The sequence below is a fragment of the Paramacrobiotus metropolitanus genome, unplaced genomic scaffold (assembly GCF_019649055.1).
Source record: "Paramacrobiotus metropolitanus isolate TYO unplaced genomic scaffold, Prichtersi_v1.0 Parri_scaffold0000126, whole genome shotgun sequence".
In the NCBI taxonomy this organism is placed as follows: Eukaryota; Metazoa; Tardigrada; class Eutardigrada; order Parachela; family Macrobiotidae; genus Paramacrobiotus; species Paramacrobiotus metropolitanus.
In genome coordinates this window covers 113698-140342 of record NW_026570346.1, presented here as the reverse complement: position 1 = coordinate 140342, position 26645 = coordinate 113698, and the positions used below count along the sequence as shown (strand labels likewise).

The window sequence follows — 26645 nt, the reverse complement described above, 5'->3', positions numbered from 1 at the left end:
CCCGCGCATAGCGCACTCTGTTTTCGGCTGTGCTTGAAGTTAATCAATTCGAGTTCTCCACATTTTACTAAGAAGATCCTGCGCCATAATATATCGCGTTCTTTACGTTCCCGTTTTCTAGATACTTTCTGCGATACTCCAATTTGCTGCTATGGCGGTTTCATTTCCTTGCCAAAAGAACGTAACTTGGAGTGATATCTTTTATAACTGCTGATATACTGTATTCTATTGGAAGCATTCTGTTCTATTCTATTGGAAGCTATTGGAAGCATTACGAAGACCTTGGAAGTTGGAAGTATTATTGTGATGCATGTTTATACGACACATTCGTGGAAAACCTAGTGCTTCGCGTTAGTTGTGATTTATTGAGTTATAATATTACTCCGAAGTGTAACTCACTTCTCCTAAAACTTAACTCTAACGCAGCCCTCGTAAATATTCCGTGTACGACTCGTATGGTTTATGGTAGCGTAACCCGCCGTATAACTCGAAACTCGGTTTCTTGCATCCGTAGCATAGAGTTGAGCGTATTGTACTGGCACGCTACTTGTGACATAACTCTAACTGTGGGTGAATTTTCCGTAACTACACAGGTCTGGACTTCCGCATCTGGAACTATTTTTCCTACTCTACTAATTATCTTTCAGAAAAGACGGGAGAGCCCATTCTTCCGGCAATGTTCGAGTGTAACGGCATCGCACGAAACCACGATGCTGTTGTGAGGAGAGAAGCGGCTCATGGACAGCGTCAAAGTCTTTCAAGGATCCTCAACACTTTGCGCCGTGGTGCAGTGGTGCAGCCTACGCGGATCTTACAACGTAGCCGGGGTTAGATTCCCCCATCAGTGCATTTTTCGGCCGTTTCTCGGTTTCCTTCGGATGGCGCCCTGCTGAGACTGTTATGCCACCAGACACCAGCTCGTCACCTGCCAACCTACGTCATCAACATTGGCGATTATAAAAGCGCCCGACGGCCGCTGAACCTCTATAGTGTCAACTTCAAGGAACACGGGTAGGATGCTGCTATTTGTTCAGCTGTAGAAGAAATACACTGGTACTAGCCAGTTAAAACGGGCATGTAGGGTACTCAGCAGGTCCTGATCCTAGGAGTACCACCCGCGACAGCCGAATCTCGCCATACCAATAAGCTTGCAGTTATCTGAGGCGTATTGTATGAACTTGTATCATATGCCTGTTGTAGCGGAGTTTGGTAATGAGCGTGTTCGGCCAGGTTAGATACGCATGCTGTGTACGTAAAGTACACCAGGTTTATGGGATACCTGCTACCGTGATGACAGCATGTAACTGAAGAACCGGATCTTGGAACAGTGTAGAAATCAGACGATCTGGCTCCCATCAATCGCTGGTTCGGCAAGACGCCCAGTACTCTTGCTTCTGCAGCAATGCTCAATGTTGCAGGAGCATCCTGGCTGGGAATAACCGCCGCTGGAAGTGCAGCGCTTAATTCCGTGTTTAGCCAATCGGATGGATGCCGCGTTCATGGAAGGGAAAGCGAGGAAGGTAATTACAGTGGCAGTGCATAGCGCTGTATCACCTTTTTTTCAAGAAAACAGGCACCTACGCTGCATTCCCATGATCCTATCCAATAATGATAGATTTCGCCACGCCCTGTTGACCATAGCATATGAATTAATTTTTTAAGCTGTTATTCATCTGTTTACTCCGGTCATTCTAATCCATATTACAGTAACAGTACAATCATTAAAATCGCTCTTTGAAGCTGTCCCTTAATCGTTAGACAGCTCATCCAGTTTTAATCCGGCCGCTCGTCGAATTAAAATAACCGTTATGCTCTTCTGCTTCTGCTGTCTTCAAAGCGAATTAACAACTTATCGTTATGGTCATTAACAATTTATGGCTGGTATCGCGCGATGCCAGTGGGAGACATTTTCAATTGTAACAATTCAAAACGCTTTGCGATCATGGAAATCTAAGATTAAGTATGTAATCACGGTAACTACTCTTGGTAGCAATACGAACATATGTATTTGGAAGAGAAACTGTAATTAGAGTAATCGTAATAAGCTGAAATAAGTGTTCCCAATTTCGTTGCCCCATGCTGTGCTATTCTGTGTAACCCATAAGATTTTTATAAGTTTAGAGCGCTCATTTAAATTAATTAAACAGCTCAACATAAAATCCCATACTCATTTCATGATAAAGGCCACACGAAAACCGCGTAAGTTTCAAATCAATTTTCCTATAGAATAAATTTTCTTACAAAAGAAAACATCATAAGAAAACGCAAGAAAACATAAGAAACATAAGACACACGAGAAACATAAAAGCACAAGAAAACATAAGAGACAAAAGGAAATTTAAGAAAACATAATTATAAGGAAACGAATTTTAGCTGAACTTGTGTAAACTCTTTGAAGATAGTCCAAGAAAATTAAAGGTAGTTCAATACTGTACTATTTTCGTTCCAGGAATAATGGGTAAAATATTACGTTCTTCGCTGCGACGCTGCCGTCCACGGCCAGTTACTCCATGTTGTGGTTTTCGAACCGGCTGTAACTTGTACTCCCTCCGGTTGCAAATTCGGGCACAACTTTTGGATCAGCGTCCGGTGCTGGGGCTCCAGCGGTGGCGTTGTGGCGCTAAACAATAAGATGCTCAACGTTACGGAAATGATAATCGTATTTTGCAATACGAACCTCAAATTCGATTATGATTCCGTAACGTTCCCGGATTATCCACCTACACATCAGGAAAAATAAGTCCGCTCTTTCCCCCTTTTCGGTGGTAAGAAAAATTATACAAACGATTACGATTAACAGTACATAATATATGTACTGTTAATCGTAATCGTTTGTACAATTTTTAGTAATAATATATATTTCGTAATACATAGTATATATTTTGTACGAGCACTTCCATTTTAGTGGACGTTACAGTACTCTCACAAACAAAAAGGTAACTGTCTCTTGGTAGTCCCCGTACCGCTACCAAATACTTTACTGTTACTACTTCTATGTGGACAGTTTCTTAAAAAGGCTGAAAATTTCCGTTTCGCTGCTGAAATCTTGACGATTTACGAACTCTAATGTGGAGATTTGAAGTTTAATGAGCCTAGACTGGTCTCTTATACACAGATGCAGCAGCCTTTATAGCTAGCTTGCAAATAATATTAGAACATCAGTATGAGTAACGTGTAACGTCACAACATAAAATAGCTAGCACCATATACGGAGCATGCAAGATGATGCAACATGCTAAAAAAAAACGTAGGTTGGATGATATCTAACACCCTATATTTACAGTTGTATATTTTATGTCTCTATATATACTTATACATGTAGCCTCAGCGGCCGAATAAACGGCCACAAGAACGAGCCTGTTTACTCTGCATTATTGTATATACGTAATCACTACGGATTGCGGTAATTTTGGTAAACTTGAGCATGCGCAACTTTTCAGTCATAAACTGTCAGTTGCATACAAAAAGCGTCAGCGGACGGTTTCTCAAATTGTTTGTTCTAAAATTTGCGCTTTAGCACTTCCGTTGCATTGGTAATGTCCGCAATCCGCAGCGGCCGTTTGGCTTACGAACATTGCGACACTTCGAAATAATAAATTAGAAAACAGCCACACCACACGAAAACCGCGTAAGTTTCAAATCAATTTTTCTATAAAATAAATTTTTTATAAAAGAAAATATCATAAGAAAACACACAAGAAACATCAGAAGCACACGAAAACGTAAGAGACAAAAGAAAATATAAGAAAACATATAAGAAACAAGTTTGTGCTGTACTTGTATAAACTCTTTGAAGATAGTCCAAGAAAATTCAAGGTATTTAATACTGTACTATTTTCTTCCAGGAATAATCGGCTAATACTACGTCCGGCCGCACTTTGGCTTTTCTTCTACGGTCTGCGCTGTCGTCCACGGCTAATTCTGCACGTTGATTCCTACGTGGTTTTCCAACTTGTTGTAACTCCCACTGCCTCCAGAAGGTACGGTTGGAACTTGGGGGCATCTTTTTGTGGAATGGATATCCAGCGTCCGGTGTGACAGCCGTTGCTGGGGCTCTAGCGGTGGCGTTGTGGCGCTAAACAATAAGATGGTCAACGTTGCGGAAATCATAATCGTATTTTGCAGTACGAACTTCAAATGTGATGATGATCCCGTAGCGTTCCCGAATTACCCACGCAAAAATTTGGAAAAGCAAATCCGATCTTTCCTCCTTTTTAGTGGTAAGGAGAATTAGAAAAAGGATTACGATTAGTAGTACATAATGTATGTTATACGGGTACTTCCATTTTAGTGTCAATGATAAGCACTCTCACAAACGAAAAAAAGGTGACTGTCTCTATATTTACAATTGTATATTTTATGCGTTTTACCGGTGTCGTCACAAACCTTGCATTTCGGAGCGTTTTACTAAGATTTTGAACTAACGAAACGTAAATATAGTGAGCGTTTATACTCATGTGCTTCCAATTGCCGAAAAACCTAAAAACATACATTGTTCAGTTTCGGAAATATTTAATTTTTGCGTTAAGGAACGTGTTCCGGTACATGCAGATAAAGATTTGCAATCACACTAATCAAAATACTTCTTTGCGTTGTACTACAAGTTTTGCTTCTTTTCTTCGAAAAGGCGCATGTCATTTGATTTGCTGGCTTTTGCGCAGTCCTCAACTCTTTATTCCATTGCTTTATGACGTTCTGCAGCCAAATGATTTCAGATATGGACGAGTACGTACGCGTTTAATTTTCCAGAACATGTTTCTGGACTTGCATTCGCAGTATATTTTTTTTATATTTGTAAGCATAAGAAAACATAAGAAGCTTCGGAATCCAAAGAAAACTGGCGGGATTCTGTGGAATACGTGATGCACAAAGAACGGCCATATTAACAATATTCCCAATCCGTACAGAACACTAAAATAATGCTGTTTGTATGCTCCTTACCTTTGAAAACTGAAGTACCCACCGTATACCATGGTGCACTCTACCGTCTCTTAACTTACATGTGTTCTACTTGAATGCAGTAAGCATATTATCCAAAAAGTTCGTAACAGCAGCATCCTAATAACGCATCTTCACGTATCCTTGCTGTATTCGTCGTGTACTTTCCAAAAAAGTAGAAAATTTCGTGGCGCCGTAAAATACACGTAAGTACATATGTTATGTTTTATATCTATACGTATATGTTATGTTATGTATATGTTATAATATATATGTTATGTACGTGTATAGATATATGTAGTATATGTATACGTATACGTGTATATGTATATGTATACGTATATTTTATGTTATGTTATTTTATGTTTCTGTATATCTGTATTTGTTATGTTTTTCAAATCCAAAATGGGTTTCAAAAATTTTTAATAAATTTTAAATTTGAAAAATTGTGGGAGCGGGGGATCAGTGTAAGAACGTTTTTTGCTGATGTACATTTCCATGCTAAATGTCAAGAAATATCGGTCCTTAATAAGAGTATTGATGCACCAACAGAAAAATGAATTTAAACTATTTGGAATTTGGATCAGCCATAATTGTCCAGCCGGATGCTGCTCGCATTAACGGTTTTCACGTCAGTATTTGCAAATCATCTGGCTGCACAGTGCCATAAAATAACGGAAAAAGTGTTTACGAGAGCGCGAAAGGGAACATTTTCGTGCGGGTACACGAATTCGGTGTCATGTGCCGCGTCACTTTCCTTAACAAAGTCGCACAGAACGAGACTTTATATTTTACTTCTGTGTGCATTAGTTTTTTATGTAAGGGTTCCAGTAAGCGCCTTCTAACAACGGCGTTACGCTAGACAATCATCCGGTCTCAGAATTTGGACAGAATAGTCATGGCCGTGCTGCCCAGAGCGTGAAGCCGAAACACGACGACAATAAATATTTTTTCCTTCTTTTCAAGCAGATACTGTAAGTACAAATCGTACAGTTATATTTTAGCAGCATCAACGATCGAGTGGCATTCTGGATCGTGAAGATTGGTACATAAGCAATCCTATACAAAGCAAAAAATGGATATATAAGCTAGCATCGCTCATAAGCATAAAACGCATTAGTGCAGCACACTTGGAATCACCGGGAACGTTCGGGGCTGCGATTCGTGAAGGTCGAAAAAACAAGACTGTTCGGCATGTACCGATCTCTATCGTGTGTACGTGCCGTATAACAGTTTCGGCCGTGCGTCGTGCAGACGCACCCGCTACTTAGCATATGCTAATACTACCAAATGGCGCGTTGAACATTTTCATGCGTGCGGCGGCATCCTTGATTAGCCGGAAGTCCTAAGGTACAGAGGATGTCGTTGCAACGCAGAAAATGTTAGGAAAGCAATTACAAATTACGTTAACTCACGAACAAGAGAGCAGATCGACGAGGACTAATTCCCGGTGGATAATATCAAACATGCACGGGAACTGATTAGCTACCAGCGTCATAAACTTCATCGGATGGAAGCCGGATTAATTGGCCGACTAATGTACGCCATCTTTTGCACAGATTTCGTACAGTGGTCGACTAGACTGTGCGGCCGTTGAAGCAGGGATAACTTACTTTGACAGGACACCACACAGGCGTCCAGGAACACATCCTACGGAGACCGGGATGATCCCGTTTCTCCATCCTAATTTCAGCCGTTAGAGAACGAACGCTTTAAATCTGTGGAGACTGCGACTCCTAATAGAACACGGACACATCGTTAACCGTTGACCGCTTTACAAATCGTTAAGGAACCTCATTATCGAAACTGCGGGGCGCTTGGTAACGGATACTGGGTAGGTCATTGACTTGTACGTTTCGGCACGGGCCACAGCGATATTTAAATTTCAGTATTTGGGTAGTCGGTATTAGCATAGAAGTACATGTTTTGGGATCTTTTTTGCTTTAATTTTTATCGGAGATAATGTGTGTAGTTCGGTACATTACATTTTTATCACCTCATATGACTTAAATGCAGCTTGAAACGTTGAACGATAAACCCAGATCTGACTAATCCCCAGCAACATCGGAACGCGATACTGGCCATGAGTTTAGTCAGCATCAAGTATTAACTAAGCCTTATTTGATATTGAGAACCGACTATCGTATCCTACGCAGCTCCAGATAACGTGTAAATTCAGTGCATCGATTTTCAGTCAGGTTATCGAAATCATCAAGTTCTGGGAACCCGGTCACTTCCTCACGGGTTTTACAATTTGACACACGCTTGGTTGACAAGAAGTAATAAATCTTTTGATGAGTTACGAGTTATGTTTAATGTTCGTTTATACAGATGCAAAGGAAGGTACGCAATTTAGGTGCCAATCACGCAAAGCCGCCGAATGCTTGGTTATGTACAGATACAACGCAGTAGTAATGCGGTTGCCGAGAGTCTCCAGTACTGACACCAACTTCCGGCATACTCGACACCACCTTTTTCGACACCACCGGATCTCAGCTCTCTCGCCTGGACACCGAAGTTCCTGTATGTAATTAGTTTTTATTTCTCAATATGTACAAGGCGAGCTTCGCTCAACAAATATAATCAAATGAAGAATTTGTCCCAATTAACGTGGGAAGGGACTGTGCACAAGACACTCATAGCACACAAGACACTCCTGTATGTTATAACATTAGTGTGCAACACAGAACGATACCTGTACGACAGAGATTATGGATCCGCGCTTGTACATACACGAAAACTTTCGCTTTCAACCAATGCATATTTCAGCCAATGTATATTTGCAAGTAGCTAGGCTACAAAAGTGTTTCGCAATGTGCGAAAGCGAAAGCTTTCGTGCATGTATACGAAGCAACTACCTTGTAGCGAGTTATTTCCTTGTACATTGTGACGGGTCACGATGAACATAAAAGGAAAGTTCTCACAGGTTTCCAGCAATAAAGAGGTATTTAACCGGCAGGGCTTCTTGCTTGCTGACACAAAGCCGCATTGTTATGACGCTAATTGTCAGACTGATAACTGTTATTCGCGGTCTTCCATCAAAACAATTTCACAACTGTCCGCGAGTGGCGTGTTTGTGCACAGGCGTAGAGTGTTTGACGGGTGGAGTGCTATCATTTCTGTCGTGTTCAACTGACGGTGCCCATCAATTTCTAATTAGATGAAATTTCGGCAAGTACGTAACCATAACTGTTAAGCAAATCCCATCGTACATATCACCAGCAACCGGCGTATGTTTATGGTTCGCACGACTCCGTATAACTGCACTCTGCAGTCCGTACTACTATAATTTTACACTGCGGATCTGTCGACGTCAGAATCGAGATCTTCAGCGTCCGTTGTCATAGCACTGCTTGTATCTGCCGCATCCTAAATCCTGCTAATCTTGATCGGATAACTTTGCGGTTGGCGGGAATATTGCGTTGCGTTCTATTACGGCAGGGACTCGCCAGACACACATGTTACGTTAATTTCCCTCACAAAGCCCACTTAAGTTCAGGGAATCAATCGGTCCAGTACCCTCATTAATATTGTACACCGGCGCCGATATACGGTACTCAAAAATGGTGAAACTTTTGCCCCGTTTACCCTTCCTGTATTAAAGATACGTTGCAGCAAAGCGGTCTCGATCTTCCCTATTGTACTTGTACAAGCTGTCGCTTGAGTATAACTAATGTCCTGATTCACTCAGCTTTCCTTACCATCAGCTCCACCGTGTGTTTTCTTCGGACACGGCGTTTATCCAACGCTAACGATGGATACACGTTAATATTGGATATACATATGTTAATAATATATATTTATACATACGTACATACATATATATACGTTAATGTCCATGCGTTTATCCTACGTTAACGATGGATACACGTTAATATTGGATATACATATATTAATATAATTATATTTATACATACATACGTACATACATATATATACGTTAATGTCCAAGCGTGAAATCGGCGTCGCCCCGAGCGGACGCTCGGTTTAAGCCATCAATACACTGTATGCGCGTATTGTACGGTAACGAGACGGTATTCAGCGCGGTGTGATTGTTGTATTTATATTGGCGGATGATTGGCCGCGCCGGTATTGTTCGTACAAGTGTTTTTGTTGTCCTCCCGTGAACCGTGAGATGCCGAATCCTTTTGCAATCGGCCGACGGATACATCGGGCACGCCGCTGACGACTGCCACGTTCAGTATCTGCGGCGCACTGAGTGCACCGCTCCACCAGGCTGCCCGTCATAATAAACGCCTTCAGTTGTACGCTGCACTTGGAGCCACTCATTTGCACCGGAAATACACCGAGGCAGTATCCCTGGTTATCGATAAATACCGCACAAACTGTATATATGCGGCATATGCGTATGCCGATTTCTGCTTTAACTATTTTATTTTTGGTGATATGCCTGGAGAATGATACATGCCATTGCTCCTGTCTGGTCAGCAAATCATGAACGCGACAACGCCGGTTTCAGTAAAGACCAAGGTACGTAGCTTTTATTGATGCGATTTGATATTATGGTAATTACTTAAAGACATTTCGAACCGATAAGACTGTGCTGTGCATAATATGCACAGTACTTGGCAGTAATTGAAGATTTTGCCATCCATTACAAGCGGCCGTCGTGCGAACGTTATCTTAGCTTGCGTTTTGATAGCCGTTATTTTTTATCGTATCTGAAAGAAACTGAACTCCACTCCAAAAATAAAATTAATAAACAGAAAAATAATATGAAATCGATATTATTCAATAGTAAGAGACTGGTGTTGAACAAACGCAGAATGGAATTAAAACAAAAATAACTATATATAAAAAATACTTTAAAAATTTTAAACATACATCGAATTAAATTTTTAACATATTTGAAAATAATTTCTGAACTTCTTTAACTCGACAGTGCGACCCTTTCGACGCAGTGTGTAAATGTAGATATCAGTGTGCGCAGATTGCAACACTACAACCACTCTATGTGTAGTTCATGTTTTGGCTTTGCTTCGGCTTTTAAGTTAGGTGAAATTCGTTAGAGTAATATATTACTTACGTCCCGACGATCAGTATGGGAATCGCAGTACACTTCATTCTCCATATAGATTAGTATACGCAATGTGTGCCTCCTATGCTGCATTCTTTACATACGTAGTTCATCGTAGCTGAAGGAATAATTATTCTTCCAGGTGACACAGGAATCCCAAGCCACCAAGAAGGAAGCCAGAGTCAACTGTAACATTTGCGGGAAGTCGTATGCCAGCAGAAAAAGCTTGAAAATCCATCTGCGTCAGCACACCGGCGAGAAGCCGTACGCGTACGTCGAACGGTCTCGTACCATGCTATAAAGAAGCGCGAAGGAATTGTGCTCAAAACATCTTCAGTATCAAGCCGCGTTCCTTGTAGGTGCCACGTATGCCCCAAACGATTTAGTCAGACCAATATCCTCAAAGCGCATCTCGACTTCCACGCCGGGCGGCGTGACTGGGCGTGCGACATCTGCCAGAAACGTTTCACTCAGTTAGCTCATCTGCGTACCCACCAGAGGATACACTCCGAGGCCCCAAGAGGTCACAACTGCTCAAGATGCGGGAAAGGTTTCAGTTCCAAAGGTATGTTTTCTTAGGTTTTCTTCAGGTTTCTTAGGTTTCTTAAGTTTTCTTATGTTTGCTTTCTCGCAAATAAAAATTTTTATGACAGCCTGTTTATTGCAAACTAGTTTCATGTCCAAATCTTAACTAGTAATTTTGCAGTCACGAACTATGACTGCAAGGTAATACCTAACTTAATAATATTTGTTTTATTGATCTAATGAGAATGAATACCCTGCGTTCACAGACTACTATTTTCTTCAACGATCTTTAAGGTCATCAATAGCGAGATTGTCATAAATATGCTGAAATTACCAATTAACGCAAGCATCATTATTTCGCAGTAAAATTTGTCGGCATTTCCATTATCCGGCAGCGATAATCATTTAGCATTTTTTATTACCACATAATGCATCCAAATAAGACTGATTTATGCGTTCCGGGTGGATTTTGGTCGTTTTTCTTCAGCACGAAAAAACAGTGTTCTTGTAATTTGTTTGTACCTTAAGCAGGATTAGCACGACGATCTCTAAATATGCAGTTTAATGTCTACTGCCTGCAGCTGTAGGAGCTCGTTGTCAATGGAAACGCCAAGCTAACGAGGCACCACAACCTTGGACCGGCGATAAATTAGTCTAATTTATGTTGTACTTAATGAACCGACCAGCACACACGCTATGATACCTTAGATACTGTACAGACATTTCGGAAATCAATCACGGAAAGAAAATGGCTTCCTATCGGCTATTTAAGCATTTATCGGCAATTATCGGTATTTATGTAATTTATGGGAATAATTCACTCTGTCCATATTTCATTAAGCACTTGCGCCAGTTCGGTAAGAAACTGACTTGTTAAGCGTGCTTTATTTTGGTTGGGACAGCTGCTGCGATTACACAATACCTCTAATAAGTCAACGAAGTTTAAGTGGGCCGCTAGACTAAATAAAAGGGCGATATACCGTCCATTGGGCAACCATTTCCTTCCGAACCTTTTTTTTAGCATGTAAAGCACATCGCAGTGTTTTCAGGGCTCTTGAGAATTTTCAAACCAGCTGAAGCGATTTTTAGTTACTGGTTTGTAAGAAAAATTGACGAATACAAAATTCACGGTATGTGAGCTACATGATGGTAGGTCGCCCATTTACTCGACATAGTGTTCCACTTGAACACCATTACGAGTAGTTGACGATGAGTTTACAAGAGATTTTCTAGTCACTAAATTCATAGATACAGTAATACACGATAATTCGGTTCGTGAAAAAAGTCATGAAGTTTAACCGAAACTATTCAACAGGTTCGAGAGAAAGGCATGAGCATCGACACACCGAGGCCAAACCCTTCAAATGCCACAAGTGCCCGAAACTGTTCACCCGTTCCGCCACCCTCCAACAGCACCTCAACGCCCACCGGGGCTTCAAACCGTTCGCCTGTCCCTTCGAAAAATGCGAGCGCCAGTTCACAACGAAATCCAGTGTGCGACGTCACTGCCGGGAGACTCAACACGCAGCGGAAGCCGAGAGCGACCGGGACAGTACAGTTTCGTCGGCGCCCGATTCCGGCTTCGATTCTTCCAATTCCTCAGTGACCAGCAGCGCGTCCAATGCGCCGGAAAGTCCGGTGGTAATTAAAGTGGAAGAGCTGGACGAAATGCACGAGATGGACATGTACCGCAAGGTCATCGGCAACCTGACCGAAGCGCAGTTGGAGCGTCTGGAGGAGTATCTGCAAATCGCGATGGACGACCGGGAAACCGACGTTGATGATCATGTAGCGTACACCATGAAAAGCGAAGCAATGAGCCAAAACGCTGAATCGCTGCTCGAGAAGGCCAAATTATTGACCGGCCGTGAGGAATTTTCTGCCGCTGCTATCATAGCACGCAGTCCTTTTGCTGATACAACTTATTTATGTTCCGGAGAAGAGCAGCGTTATGTTTTTCCGAAGGACACTTTCGGCAGTAATCACTGGAATTACTATCAACGTCCATCACCAGGCGAATTCGCGTACAGCGGCAATTTTGCCATGATCGACGGCTATGTAATGGAGGGCCGTTGGCTGCATTTTACGGGAGCGTATCCCGTTGCCACTTGTTCGTGTGTAGACGGCGACAGTAGCCAAGCTTATGCATTTGATGGACCATCGACGTACTACGAATTTCCTTGAAGCGTTCGACGGTTATTAATGATTGTGTTTGCATCAGATGGAATCGTGTTGACCATGGGATCAGTTATGTTTTCGGTATCGGCCGCTTTATTAGCATTTCTCTGTTACTGCTCATGGAATACAGATCGTGGATGGTGGAGTGCTCAGAATGTCAAGGGAATTTTATTCTGGATTGGTTGATCTGGAACGAATTCCCTTCCTGATTGCGGGATGTGATATTTGGAAGGATCTTCATTGTTTTTATGCCTGTATTTGGTTATGTAGTTTGTTTGGATCTTTTGCTTATGTAGTTCGTATTGTGTAGTTTGCAGATTAAGTTAACCGCAGCGGTTCACTAATCACTGGCTGCTCATTCCATAGGGACCCATGACATGTCGCGATATCTTATCAGAGCGAATCGCTTATTTTTTTATAGGTTGTTCACGTTAGTAATAACCGCAAAACATACAGTACATAAGCCTCGACTGAAATAAACAACGTGTTGTTGTAATTAAATCTGTTTATGTTACAAAATTCGCGATCTGACAGGCTTGCGCTAATAAAGATACTCTCAGTAGAGTACAAGTCAGTACCTCTAGATTTCTATTGGCGGATAAAACACCGTACTGGTCAAGAAACGTTAAAATACGAATAAGACTATTCTTGCGCTGCCTTGCCGTTTTAAAACTTTTATACTCGGATTAATAGGGTCGTTTGCGCCGTTATTTTCAGCTAATTTTGGCATCAGGGACTAATTTTATTATTACCGCACAGTCTGGACATTAAGGTTGAGATCTAGGTTGACTGTTTAGTCTAGGGTAGTATATCATAAATAATTAATTCGTCTGCAGCTGTGATAACGAGTAATCGGATTACTCGTTATCACAGCTGCAGACGAATTAATATTTGTCGTGTAGTTATTCAGTATTCCGAGAAGTCGGAGAGCCTGTACGTAATTTGCACTCTGCAGGTGCAACTATTCATCCGCTCCTTCGCAAGACGTGATTGTAGCATTAGAAGTAGACTTAGTAAGCGTTTGATTAGGGAAGCCAATCTTCCATCTCAAAAGACTGCGATGCTTATTCAATCTTGCACGTCTCCAGAATTTTTTTTAAGTGGCGCGCAATTATTATGCAGACGACATAGTACATATTGCAGTTTTTACATACAATGTACGACAAAAAGAGGTTGAACCGATCAGTCGGTCCGCGGTTCAAAATAACCTCGCAACGACACGCCACCACTAAAACTTGGACGCTTACTCACTATAGCGCTCCGTGAATATCAAGTGCAGCTATACTAGTTGCATATCAAAGGTGTAGAAAAACATTTTAAACTTTTGATACTAAACCTGTGGCTGTTTATGGCGAACAGCACAAATTCTAGCCATTTTGCTTTCTCGTAGGCACAGCACAGGATCTGTGCGCATAACCGTTTGGCTTGCAATCAATGCTTAAGTCTATGGGAAAGCAAAATGGCTAGAATTTGTGCTGTTCGCCATAAACAGCCACAGGTTTAGTATCAAAAGTTTAAAATTTTTTTCTGCACTTTTTGATATGCAACTAGTATAGCTGCACTTTGATATTCACGGAGCGCGAGTGTCTGAAAGTAGTGAGTAAGCGTCCAAGTTTTAGTGGTGGCGTGTCGTTGCGAGGTTATTTGAACCGCGGACCGACTGATCGGTTCAACCTCTTTTTGTCGTACATTGTACCTGCACCATGTTGGCTGACAAGAAAACCCGTTTGTCTAATAGGTACGTGAGTGAGCTTACAATTTGAAACAGAAGTACATAACGGGAAAACAGCACGCTCTACAATATACATAAATGATCGGTTGGACAACTTGGAGTTTATTTAAGCAGTACACCTTCCGACTGGGTGGAAAGCCACCCGTATAATACGGGAGCATGCTAGATATCCCATACGAAGATCATATAGAAATAGTGACGAGAAAGAGAATGTCAGTATTTGTGATGAACATCTAAAAGGAAGAAGAAGCGTTATTCTCAAAATGTTGCGAGATAAAATCTGCAGTTCAATGAGTGTTACTCAAGGTTCACTCATGATACTGCCATACCGAGCGGTTGACGCTTCTGCAAGCGCCGGAAGTCCCTGGATTTTCTTCATCTGAAATTCTTAGCTTATGAGATTCTCGTGAAAGAGGAATTATTTTCATGAAGGTGATTTCCGCGGGAATACAGGTTACTCGGAAGGCGATCGTCCACCGGCGTTAAAGAACTACTTCTATACCTTCGCAGTGCTGTGTGTGCATTCAGGCCTTCTCTGTATACCACACTCTGCCTGTGCTATAATTTTCGTTCGTTGCAACGGCGAACCAAAATGAGGCTATCGCGTATCGACCGTAATTTACTTCGCTATCGACCTCGCGTGGTGTGCAATTGCCCATGATTCGTGTCGAGCGTTGAACAGTGTTTTCGTCTCCTGATATTATTCTCGAAATCTGAAAGTTCTCCAGTCTCTGCAGTAGTGATTACCGCTTCTAATGCTCCGGATTATCCAGCATTTGAATGCAACGTCTACTGGTGTCCGTATGCTATTCGTGGATCCACGTATTTTTCACACTTCCAAACGGAAACGAATTTCATCCGTGACCATTCGCCTACATATAATCGACACCGTTAATGGTATATTTGCATTTCGCGAGATTCTCGGGATATTGTGGAAGTCGTGATACCAGATGATGAATAGCAACTACATGCTGTTTCCCGTTGCTGTGGCTTTGGACGATGTACTTCTCATTTTGTTGTTGTTTTGTACTATCAGCTAAAAGGTTATGGCTTGATTGATGGCTTGGCTTGATTGGTTCCAAGATTCTGCACAAATATTCCCACGGAGCGCCTTCTTGCTGGATAATTTGGATGTGAACGAAATAAGAACTGGATGAGCTCGATTGTATGACAAGGCAGAGAACAGCCACGGTACGCGCAACAAAACTGTATGGCGAAGATCGAGTTTCTGGAAGATTTCATGCTGTCTTATCACCCATGCCACGGTTCGTACATAATTGTACAAGAGAATGCTTAAAATAATAACTCCTATCTGCAGTATGATCAGTATACCACGGCATTATCTACGCATCCTACAGGTATCATCCCTATTTTTGAAAACCCATCTTTTTTTCTGCAGCCCACATCGTGTATTCGTACGTTTTTCGTGGGAACAATGACGAACTAACTAATATAGATATGTAATACCAAAACAAGTGCAGGCTACGCAGAATATTCAATCAAATAAGGTTGGAAAATAGTAATAAGAGTGAGTGCTGTTAGGTTCCAACGCTATATCGTAGATGCACCTTTAAAATATCTGTGTATCCTGTAAAATCTCCTTTCGTAGTAACTGCCGCACATGCATACGTAGTATACATACATATGTTGTAAATAAATATATATACGAGTATAGTGTATGTATGTGTATGCATGCTAAGTACTTATGTATCTATGTGTTTTGTGAAATATACCGTAGTAATGCCATACGTATGTATTGTATATATAGCATGTAGACGTATCTTATTCATCTTATATATATATATATATATATATATATATATATATATATATATATATATATATGGATGGATGTCGTAAATTTATCATATTTAAGTTGACTGGCGGTTCAAAAGTAACCCATTTTCTATCAAAGTATAAGACATAGAAGTACTCGTACCAATTATACAGCCTCAGCCGGTAGCAGAAATAGACGGTCTAATTATACAGAAAATTTCACCTAAATCAGCCGACACTGGTGGTGCTCCCATGACAGAAGCAGCCGCATTTCCGCGTTGGATTTTGATGCTGAACCGCTGGCGCAGAGTCTCGATCGCCGGTATCTCGCATGCTGCCTGTCATGTCATCTTCCCGAGTTCGGTGACCAATTCCCGATTTCGGTGAGCATTGGTCAGCGAACTCGAGAAGAGGATGCGACAGGATGCAGGCATGCATGCATGCGAGAAGCGTCCAATTCCCAAGATCCGAGTGTTTCGACGAGTACGCTTCATGTGTCCATACGCCAAGTACAGTACGCTGGATGTATTTCGCTGGTATGCCACTTAAAATATCGGAATTCTCAGTGACCTAGGAAGGGTACGGAGCGCATCCGGCATGCACGACGGATAACGGATACGAATGATACGTGGAGGTACATTGCGTGAATACTGGACTGTCATATAACAAGCCAAGCTGTGGACAGCAAGAATAAGGGTAAAGATCCAGTGGATATTATTGCCTTGAAAAGTGATACGCGTTTAAGGGATTTGGCCCGGTACATAGCACCAAATTTGGATACATCCACGGCAACTTTCGCTGTCGCGGACTCCTAAACACTTTTTTGCATTGCTTTATGACATCTTGTTGCCAAAGGATTCGTATAAATAGGCAAAAAAACCGTTTTTTGCGCGCAACGTCCGGTTCGGGAGATATTAGTGAAATAAAATTCCAAAAGTTTAAGCGCGCGGAGGTGTACCAAAAGTCTATTTATAAACCGATGCTCTTCAAATTTTGCACGAAAACGCACATTACCATGAAGATAGTTTTGGTACCGAACCAGCTTTCTACCGTTTTTTTCAAATTTTAAAATGAATTTCAAAAATTTTAAAAATTTATTTAAAATTGGAAAAAAATGGTAGAATGGGATACCTAAGGAAATACTGCAGAAGGACAATGGGACAGCAGTGAGCAAAAAGGGGTGAAAATTTTCATGATACATGACCAACACATAGGACAGGATACGAAGGGACACTGTAAATCCCAATAAACACCTTGTGTGTGGAAAACTTAATGCAAAGTCGTCCGTATGTACGATAGGCTGCAACACGACGGACGACCTCGGGCACAACAACAGAATTCGTGCAAGTTTCCAACGGTTGCGTTGCCAGAAATCGTCCGCTCGATGGGTTTGGTAAGCGTATGCATGGTCCCCGTGTGGGGATGCGGTAGGCGGCGGATCGACCATTGTGCCACGGCACAGGTAACGCAGCGGACGGTACGCCAGCAAAATCATCCCTATTCAACGCTGCCGCTGAACGCCGCCAAATGTTAACGGTGCGGTTCCGGTGCGGGAAAATCGGCGATCCTCTACAAAATATAGTCATGATGCTGAATTTCATATTCGTCGATGTTCTGTGGATGTATGAGTATACGACTGCAATAAAAAGTGTAGCAGTTCCAGAAGTTTTAGCAATCCAGAAATACGGTAGGTGTACGAAATGAGTACATAACATTATTCTACATTCCTTTCCAGCTGGAATAGTCAGTTGTTCCCTGGAAGCGCTGAATAAGCAGTTCCAGTTGAGATGCTTTAAGAGCACCGCTTCCATATGTGCTAGTGAACAGCTTAATTGCTCTTGCCGTGATGTAGCACCGGAAATAGGCGTGTCGTAGATTTACCACGCCGATAACGCTGCACGGATATGTTCTGCGGCTTACTAGTGTAGCCAGCATCAGATCGTTAAGCCAGTACCATCTCCACTGTATTCCTCTTTTCCAGCTGCGTGCATCAACGTGGCATTCCCTGTATGTTAGTGATATTTATCAACAGATGCATCCTAAAGCGGAATTCATGAAGCGTGATTTATTTCCTCTACAGACGCAGAATTCGTGGTGTAAACTAACGGCACTACCAGCTGTCTTCAGTCATTACCCGTACAAGCGTTATCCGAATCCGCCGTATTGAACGCGTCCAGCGGGTAAACAGTGCAGGGAACTAATGGAACCGCTGCACGATCACCAGCGCGCACCCCCAGAATACGTGGACGCCCCGCCGGACTACGGGGTGGCGACGGGACCCACTCCGGCCGTTCCCCTTCCGGCCGTCGCCCGGCCGTCCCCCAGTCTGCAGGCTGTGGATTTCCTGCCGCGGATGACGCGGGAGAACGGTCCCTCCCACCACGCCGAGTACGAGCCTTTTGGCGTGCTGGTGGAGCGCGCCAACCGCTACCTGCGCGACCATCCGCGCTGTCGTGTCAACACCTGCGAGAGCGTGGCGTTCCGCGTCTACCAGCGCGGCCAGGACATCGACACGATGCAGTCGGTATTCACGGCATACGGTACGTTGTGTACTAGCTTGTCGACAAAGGGAGCATGTAAAGGTACAGGTAGAGCGATATCAGCGCGAAATCGGCGCTTGAATGATGGCCATACTGCACAGCTACGTTCATCGCAGTTAGATTGTCCCTTACTGCATCGACTGTTTTCAAGCTACATCCTGCCAGAGTGCCAGGCAATAATTATCCTAACCAAAATATCGGGACGTGTTTAAACAGTGTGGCGTGACGCGCTGTAGCACGGATTTAAGCGTTGCCCGTAAATTTCTAATGTTCGCTGTATTCACGGTATGAAGGCTCCGTTTGTCGACAGGCTTGTACGTGTCAAGACGCAGCCGATCACTGTACCGCGCTAGTTTGTAATTCTAATTTAGAAAGTAATTTTTAGCGTAAAGAAACATTTGCCGGAATCTCTCAAACCCAACTTTAGTGCGAACACCTCTTTCCTAATGTAATAAATACCAATATCTATATGACATTGTGTATGCAGTTTAATGTGTGCCTAGTTTAGCGATCACTGGTGTACGTGCGATATCGTTTCCGGCTTGTGCAGTTAGTTGCTTTGTGGGTGAGATCCGATACACATCGTTAATCGATAAATACATATGCACTACACAAGCTAAACAAGCTGATAAAGTGAAATCCAGATAGAAAGACTATCATATCTTTCTTTCCCCGGATTTTTTGTTATCATATTAATAATAATTGATTAATAATAACAGATTCACAACCGTAAGAAAGCTGTCGGCTGGGATGCATTCAGCTTTTTTGCAGGGCCAAAAAGAAACAGACATTCCTATGGCAATTATACATAGCGGCTACATGTGATAAGCACAATCCCCGTACAAACACATTAGATGGCCAGATTTTGAGTTAAAAAACTGAATTTGGAAATAACAGGCCGACGGACGTCCTCGTGATAAATACAGCAACAGCAGCCTTCTGAGTAATGGGTACCAAGTGCTTTCGTCATCGGTTTTTTTACAACGCAAATAACTTAAAAACGGGCAGACCGATTTGAAAAATTTTAATTGCTCCTGAAAGCACAAATTTTCCTGAATCCACCAAAACAAAAAAGCCGACAGTCATACGGCTCGGGGAAACAGTAATCGATGCATGTCCACTTTAGGTCTGCCATTCATTTATCATAGTGGCCCACTTAAACGTCTTTACGGGTAGTTATTAGCAGGAGAAACTAATCAATATACCGCCTGTGCGGTACCGGGTCCGGTCACGCCGAACGCTGTTTTCAAGCAAGTAAAAACCATCGCGCCTTTCACTTCCGGTGAGGGCATCCTAGCATTGCCGGTTGTAGCTATAGCACACAACCGTTGACCTTGTAACAAGCGGCACTGCAGTGCCGTTAGTGCTGCGAGATTTATTGACAAGTTAGACAGATGCTGTGCAACAGGGTCATCAGTATTGTACTGGTATGTTAGTTCAGCTATTCGCGTAGTTTGACACTTTTGGCACGGTTCGTACACGGTAAATTCTTCAAAACGCATGCTAAGTTGAATCTTCAGTATTCCACTGTATGTTTTTCGAAAGTATCCTGATAATTTTGTAGTATCTCAACGTATTCCTGCAGGGTAATGTATGGACGTACTCGTACAATAATGTCCGAGTATCTCGGAAAATAAGATACGGCTGATGCGCCGCAGCAACTACAGATATATCATTAACTTGTTAAAGTCTATTATTGTGACCGGGATAAGCAGATATTTCCCGCGTTTTCCACCGGTATTCTTGCGTGCTGCACCGGTATTCTTGCGTGCTGTGCCTGAATTCTTTCGTAATCCTCCATGTTTTTTTTAGTCAGAACACAGGTACAATGTAGAACACTAAAGAATACCGGTGGAATACGCGGGAATACAGACGCTGCAAAAGAGAGCCGTGTTCTTGATACGGAGCGGATAAACCTGGATACAGAGAGAACACACAGGAATACCGGTGGAATTTGTGAGATTTCTAGGAATAGAAGTACATATTGAAAAATAAGGGGTCGAAGTTTTGAAATGGTACGAAATCGTCCATATATCCTTCAGTATTCTCAAATTATTCCGTATTTCACTCACACGATCACAGTACAATAGAAGCTGAAAACGGTTACCAAAATAAAACCGGAAGTACGGCTTCACGTATTTCAAAATCAAAACCAAGATAGTTATCCTCAAGCTGTAAACACAGCCTGACTCGACAAACGTCATAATGGTAGAGGCCAGTTGCATTTGGCATTTGGGAAGCCGATTCGCATCGGCCAACGGAGAACGTTTAAAAACTATCCATGACTCAGCGAAAAAATTATCGTCCAATCGTAATTCGTGTACGCTTCTGTGCCAAGAAAGATTTTGAAAAGTGGAACTGGAAACCTCTTTATTGTTGCTGTAATGTGGTGAACGTGGTATTACGTCAAAAAAGTCGATTCTGAGTTTAGGAGCTGAATCTGGGTGGCTGTATGTACTTTTGGTCCCAACACGCAAGACTTTTGTTGATCTGTGCATGTGAGTTAGTTTGGGTAATGGTTGCGCTTCGACGTCGAAGCACAACGGTTACACGGATGGATAAGCTGAAAATCCCTCCCAGAATTCTGTTTTACCAATTGGCCTGCACTAATGCCCTATAGTTGCAGGGGAAGCGACCAACCGGTACATCCGTGGTCTGCGTCTGTGGACGCAGCAGCGGCCTGTCATGCGTGATAATCCGACGGAGCCGCAACAGCTCGGCTATCTGAACTTCCTTCCCGACATCCTGCACGACGGGACGATTCAGCGACTGGACGGCGTGCTGCAGCGCATCAATCGCACCCCCATCAAAGGGACGATCATCACGATGGAAACCCTGCCGATTAAGTGGGGCAGTAAAGGTCAGTCAAGAACACCGACATATAAAATATCGGAGCTCGGCCGCTCGGGTCGCTGCTCATTGACGTCATAAACTGACATCGTTAAGTAGAATGGCTCGGTACAAGGCGTTAAAAATGGGATACATATACACAAACTTTCCCTTTCGTGTATTCCGAATCATTTTTTTGCAATACTTTATGTCATTCTAAAGCTAATTAATTTGTATATATTGGTCTGAAAACTGTTTATCGTGCGCAACATCCGGTCGCCGACACATAACGAACTGAAATGAGCGAAAAGTTTAAATGCATTGTTGTGTACCAAAAGCGTGGTTATTGAAACTTTGCTGTAAAGCATGGCCATAAAGTCAAACTTGAACCAATTTCAGGTTCATACTACCCCATAATTCAAAAGTGAATTTCAAAAATTTTAAAATTCATTTAAAAATTATGGGAAAGTGCTATGAACTTGGAACTCGTTCACGTTCGATTATATGGCGATGTGTCTTTTAAAGGAAAGTTTCAAGGACAGTAATAACCAGACGTTGGTACACAGCAATGCAATTAAACTTATTGCACGTTTTAGTTCATCATATCTCGGCAACCCAATGCTGCGCACACAAACGTTTTTCAGAACAGTGCATACATATTATTTAGCTTTAAAACGATATAAAGCATTGCAAAAAAGTGGTTCGTAGTGCGCGAAAGCAAAAGTTTTAGTGTATGTATCCCATCTTTGACACCATGTACCGGGCCATTTTCTTTAACAAACAGCGTGAAGCAGGAACACCGCATCCATTGCGTGTAAATCGCCGGCACTGGCGTCGGACAGAGCTGCGGAGTTATTATTGCATACCTCGACTTTACCGCATTTCGGGCGCTTTTACAATACCGCGTACCTGACACCCGAGTCACGGTATTTGTCGCGTTGTTCCAAAACCTTTTAGTAATGTTTTTGTATGGTTTTCGTTCATAAACTTGTATAAGCTCTAACTATCCCATGAAGTCTTTTCGAAAAGTTTTTGTCGTGTTGAACAACGTGGAAAATACCGTGTCTGTGGTGCCCGGTACGTGCATCTATGTTGAGAAGATGCTCCGAATACCAAAAACGTCGAAATATATAGAGACCGTGAAAATGAAGTACACCAGTGACATCTCCACTCTTTTCCGCAGCGTTGGACCCGGATCGCACCATCTGGACCGAGCGGGGTTTTGCCAGTCAGCGCTTCCTTTATCTCATCCGCATCTTTTACATCCGAGGTCCCGGCGGCGATGTGCAGGTTGGATTCCAGGATTTTGTGCCACAGATGCTGGAGAAAGAAGGCTTCTTCTCCAATCCTCGGATGGAGCCGTTTCCTGTGGTGCTACGGTGTGTCCAGCAGTGGTTGGGGACGGTGCCGCCCAACTATCGCCTGGTTAACGTCCAGACCGTCATGTTCCGCTGGAGCTACAACAAAGGCATCGACACCCAAGATATGGCGTACCATGAGCACAAACAGAGGCTCAATTATCTTCGGTTGGTTACAGAGATTTGCTCGGCAGCTTTGGTTAATGGCAGGGGGGTGCCGAAAGCATGTACAGATATATGCGAGAAGGACGCTCGTATACGACTTTAGCACCATGTACCGGGTCCTCTCATTAAGCACGGTAACGCTTTGCAGGTTTCTGCGGGTAGCCTACGCCATCCAGCGAGCGGACCGCGGTCCCGTGTCCCGTTCGACCATCCAGCCGGCCTCCCGACTCTTCATCCCGGAGATGACGAAGCCGCCGGGGTTCTTCGCCAAGGGCGTCTTTGAAACGCAGGCAGCGTGTCGCCGGCGTGCGGATCAGTGGGTGCGGGCAGCGGAAGCCCGCATCGTCTGCGCGGAGACGCTGGTGATGCGCATCGCTCATGGCGGCGAGTCGGTGTATGGCTTCGACGCCATGCACACGTGGAACGACACCTACATTACCAGCACGCCGTCCACCGAGCGGGACGATGAGCGCTTCGGCTGTCTGTACCGGATCTACACGGACGGCATGGATCGGCCAGAATTGGTCGGCCCGCAACAGGATTCCCACTTGGAGAATTACACACTGCAAACGGACAGCGGCGAAGGTTGTACGATTGCATAATCGCGTCGCGTCAACCATCCTGGATTCTGTGAATAGCTATTACTCTGCGTCATAAGTGCTTTCATCATGTTATTCGCCGGCTGATTCGGAATTTTTTGTGCTGGTTTATTCTCCAGTTGATATTTGTATAAAATCATCCCGGTCTGCTGGAATCGCGGCGTTAGTGTATTTACTGCACTGCTCTTTGAAATATTTCATTTAATGTTCATATGTTATTTTTTTATTAAGAACGGTTTGGCTTATGTTTTAGGCTTGGGCTAATGCCACTGCAGTCCAAAATAAAGCGCTAATGCCACTCCAGTCCATATCGCAATATGGCTAATGGCACTACAAACGTTATGTGACTTTTAATTCGTATGCACTACTCGTACGGTCGTTCAAATGGCCACCTATAGTAAGTGAATGGGCGATGGTCGTTCAAAGTGGCCACCATTTATTACGAATTCCACAAACCGATTTCCCTTCCGGTTTTTTTCTTTACCTGATTCAGCATAGCGTACTCTACAAATACTACTTGAAATTTTTCAAAAATCCTAAACCGTTTTCTTGCAAATGCGTCGTTAAAAAACTAGTGACGAAGCACTTTAGCCACGCCACCCGAGCCACTGCACTACACCATGATTACTGCAGTTAGCGGCAATCATGTGCGGCGGCGCAAAATAATGCAGAGTATTGCAGACTCGTTTAAGCTCAACTTTATTAGTGTATTCCTTTTTGGAAATTGTTCGCTAGGTTTCTTCCTTTTCAATGTGCACGTATGTCCCTTACACAGCGACTGCGCAACCGCACACGTTTGGCGGTGACTCCATTAATCATGGTGTAGTGCAGTGGCTCGAGTGGCGTGGCTAAAATGATTCAAGAAAACGGTTTAGGATTTTTGAAAAATTTCAAGTAGTATTTGTAGAGTACGCTATGCTGAATCAGGTAAAGAAAAAAGCCGGAAGGAAATCGGTTTGTGGAATTTGCAATAAATGGTGGCCACTTTGAACGACCATCGCCCATTCACTTACTATAGGTGTCCATTTGAACGACCGTGAGAGTACAGTTCGCTAATGGCACTACTGCAGTCAGTTGACCACCGGCTTTTTACACAACAAAACGTTAATGATACTGCATAAATGATTCAGACAATATTTGTAGCGGAAACGTCAACATTGTAGGTGCTGCAGCCAACACGAGAAACCGCGTTCATAGAGTCCTTCATAGGACAGTCTTGCAGGTACTTTCTTATTTCCGCTGAAGACAACTTCACAGTTTTGGATGGGATCACTTCAGAGTGACGGTTAAAATTCAAACAGTATCTCCACATCGAAGGCTATCGCAAATATCCCGCAGTCAGTCATGTTTGACTGCTTCTGTTGGAATTTTCTGTCATTAGTACTTTGTCTTCTTTTCGGCAGAAATGCCAAATTAAATTGATAACATGCGGAGTACACTGCGACGGTATAGAGATATGCACGTATTTGTACCGTAGATACTAACCCTGTTAGAAATTATACTGCATGGAGAATATAAGTCACGGTAGCTGCTTGGGGTACATCGGCCAAAAAAAGATTCATTAGAGAAACTGGGAAGAGGATTTCGCAACAAACCAACGGATTGTCGAAACAGAACATTTCTAACATTTCTTTAGCAATCCAACGTGGTAATGCTGTTTCAGTAAGCGGTACCGTTGAGAATATTGTTTTGTTCGAGCATAATTAGACCTTGATAATATTGTTATCGTGCTATTGAAATAAAGTACACTCACTGCACAGTAACATCTGATACACAAGGGTACCTGTACTTATAACCTGGGTAAACGGGCCCGGAAACCTGATATCCGGGAAAACGTGGGGAAATAATAAAAGAGTGCAACAGCGCTCCTGGGGCTGAACGATGTTATGAATCGTTCCCATGGCTGAATTTGGTTCCGTCAAATTCAAAAGACGCTGAAACGCCGCCATTTGCCGTAGTGTATGTAATTTTTCAGTTGAATCCAGTTTTTTTTCTTTTTACTGGTAATTTTTATCACTAATTTTTATTGCTCGAATCACTGGATTCCAGCGCTAAAAAGGATAACTTCCTAGATTTCGCTTAAGGAATTGTCAAAAACAAGGGCTGGTTTTACCTGGTTTCCATACCGGCCTCGTGGTAAGTTACCCATCTAACAAACCACAAATGTGATGTGCATGCAAAACACAATTTTCTGGCGAAAACATATCTCAATATTTATGAGTGATATCGAATTTTCAAGACACACCTAACGATACACACCAAAACATTATGAAAATACTGTAATCGTCAGCCTGATTCATCAGAAAAGGAAATAATTTACAAATAAAAAATCTTCCTGAATTTTTACTTTTTCTTAGAGTGGCCTCGAACCAGGAAAGCTGTAAATTTGCGCATCATTTAACACTCATTAATCAATGTGCACGTAAAGCATAATAAATTTTAATGTCGGTAAGCACAATGTTACATAGTTCTGTCATGTCGTTGTCCTACAGATACTATACTGCAGCAGCACAAAATATAATTCTTGCACCGCGTTAGTACGATGTGGATACGGCCTGGTTTGTCCCGATATCCCAGATCCGTCGCACTATGTGGTCCTGACCGGCGGATCCCCAGTAAGTGCAACCGGAAGTTGATGTGCTGCACGTTACGCTAACTGTGCACGGTGCCGGGGTATGGACACGATGCACAATTTCTGCCAAGTACTGACATGTACGTACGAGTGTTGTATATCGTTGTATGCACTATGCAGACAGATCACAGTGGAACGACATGTGTGCCATGATTTAAGACGTACGGTATAGTAGCACAATTTCGTGTATCTGTTACATAGAAATACAATAATAAATTTTAATCTGGAAATGCTTTATTAATGCTACTGTGTGACCTCGCGCTCGTGAGCAGGTATGCTCATGTTTGACAGTGTGCGAGTGTGCGAGCAATGTGAGAGATATCCGGTAATCGGTT

General features: G+C 42.8%; 2 protein-coding genes and 2 long non-coding RNA genes across 16 annotated transcripts; 3 read left to right on the top strand and 1 right to left on the bottom strand.

Moving 5' to 3' along the window:
- Window positions 1-63: 63 nt before the first annotated feature.
- LOC129598623 (uncharacterized) lies at window positions 64-8024 on the top strand. Of its 7 annotated transcripts, none has more exons than XR_008691752.1 (7): window positions 64-350; window positions 648-1011; window positions 1267-1520; window positions 2450-2765; window positions 3846-3980; window positions 4126-4220; window positions 6498-8024. It is a non-coding gene; the product is annotated as an uncharacterized LOC129598623 (long non-coding RNA). The 7 variants fall into 7 exon arrangements; XR_008691751.1 differs by having other exon boundaries at window positions 4126-6477; window positions 6560-8024; XR_008691749.1 differs by having other exon boundaries at window positions 4126-6772; window positions 7270-8024.
- On the bottom strand, window positions 2188-3552 carry LOC129598627 (uncharacterized). The gene is made up of 3 exons (XR_008691757.1): window positions 2927-3552; window positions 2678-2755; window positions 2188-2620 (listed from the first exon to the last, which is right to left on the bottom strand). It is a non-coding gene; the product is annotated as an uncharacterized LOC129598627 (long non-coding RNA).
- Window positions 8025-8113: 89 nt separating the features above from the next.
- LOC129598619 (myoneurin-like) lies at window positions 8114-13203 on the top strand. The gene is made up of 4 exons (XM_055496601.1): window positions 8114-9429; window positions 10119-10246; window positions 10336-10541; window positions 11817-13203. The coding sequence occupies exons 1-4, from the start codon at window positions 9364-9366 to the stop codon at window positions 12683-12685; spliced, it is 1269 nt and encodes a 422-aa protein (XP_055352576.1). The 5' UTR covers window positions 8114-9363; the 3' UTR covers window positions 12686-13203.
- Window positions 13204-14840: 1637 nt separating this feature from the next.
- LOC129598617 (uncharacterized) lies at window positions 14841-24001 on the top strand. Of its 7 annotated transcripts, none has more exons than XM_055496594.1 (6): window positions 14841-15676; window positions 16401-16883; window positions 17487-18727; window positions 21348-21587; window positions 22740-23082; window positions 23228-24001. In XM_055496594.1, the coding sequence occupies exons 3-6, from the start codon at window positions 18388-18390 to the stop codon at window positions 23679-23681; spliced, it is 1377 nt and encodes a 458-aa protein (XP_055352569.1). In that variant the 5' UTR covers window positions 14841-15676; window positions 16401-16883; window positions 17487-18387; the 3' UTR covers window positions 23682-24001. The 7 variants fall into 7 exon arrangements, with proteins under 7 accessions (XP_055352569.1, XP_055352573.1, XP_055352574.1 ...); XM_055496597.1 differs by lacking the exons at window positions 14841-15676; window positions 16401-16883 and having other exon boundaries at window positions 17240-17874; window positions 18169-18194; window positions 18268-18727; XM_055496598.1 differs by lacking the exon at window positions 16401-16883 and having other exon boundaries at window positions 14841-15602.
- Window positions 24002-26645: the final 2644 nt, after the last annotated feature.

Bases quoted from the DNA above. Each gene is read 5' to 3' on its own strand.
- LOC129598619 (XM_055496601.1), top strand. From the start codon at position 9,364: ATGCCATTGCTCCTGTCTGGTCAGCAAATCATGAACGCGACAACGCCG. The intron at 10,247-10,335 runs GTACGTCGAACG...CGTTCCTTGTAG, and splicing joins ACCGGCGAGAAGCCGTACGC to GTGCCACGTATGCCCCAAAC. The intron at 10,542-11,816 runs GTATGTTTTCTT...ACTATTCAACAG, and splicing joins GAAAGGTTTCAGTTCCAAAG to GTTCGAGAGAAAGGCATGAG.
- LOC129598617 (XM_055496598.1), top strand. From the start codon at position 18,388: ATGGAACCGCTGCACGATCACCAGCGCGCACCCCCAGAATACGTGGAC. The intron at 18,728-21,347 runs GTACGTTGTGTA...AATGCCCTATAG, and splicing joins GTCGGTATTCACGGCATACG to TTGCAGGGGAAGCGACCAAC. The intron at 23,083-23,227 runs GTTGGTTACAGA...AACGCTTTGCAG, and splicing joins CAGAGGCTCAATTATCTTCG to GTTTCTGCGGGTAGCCTACG.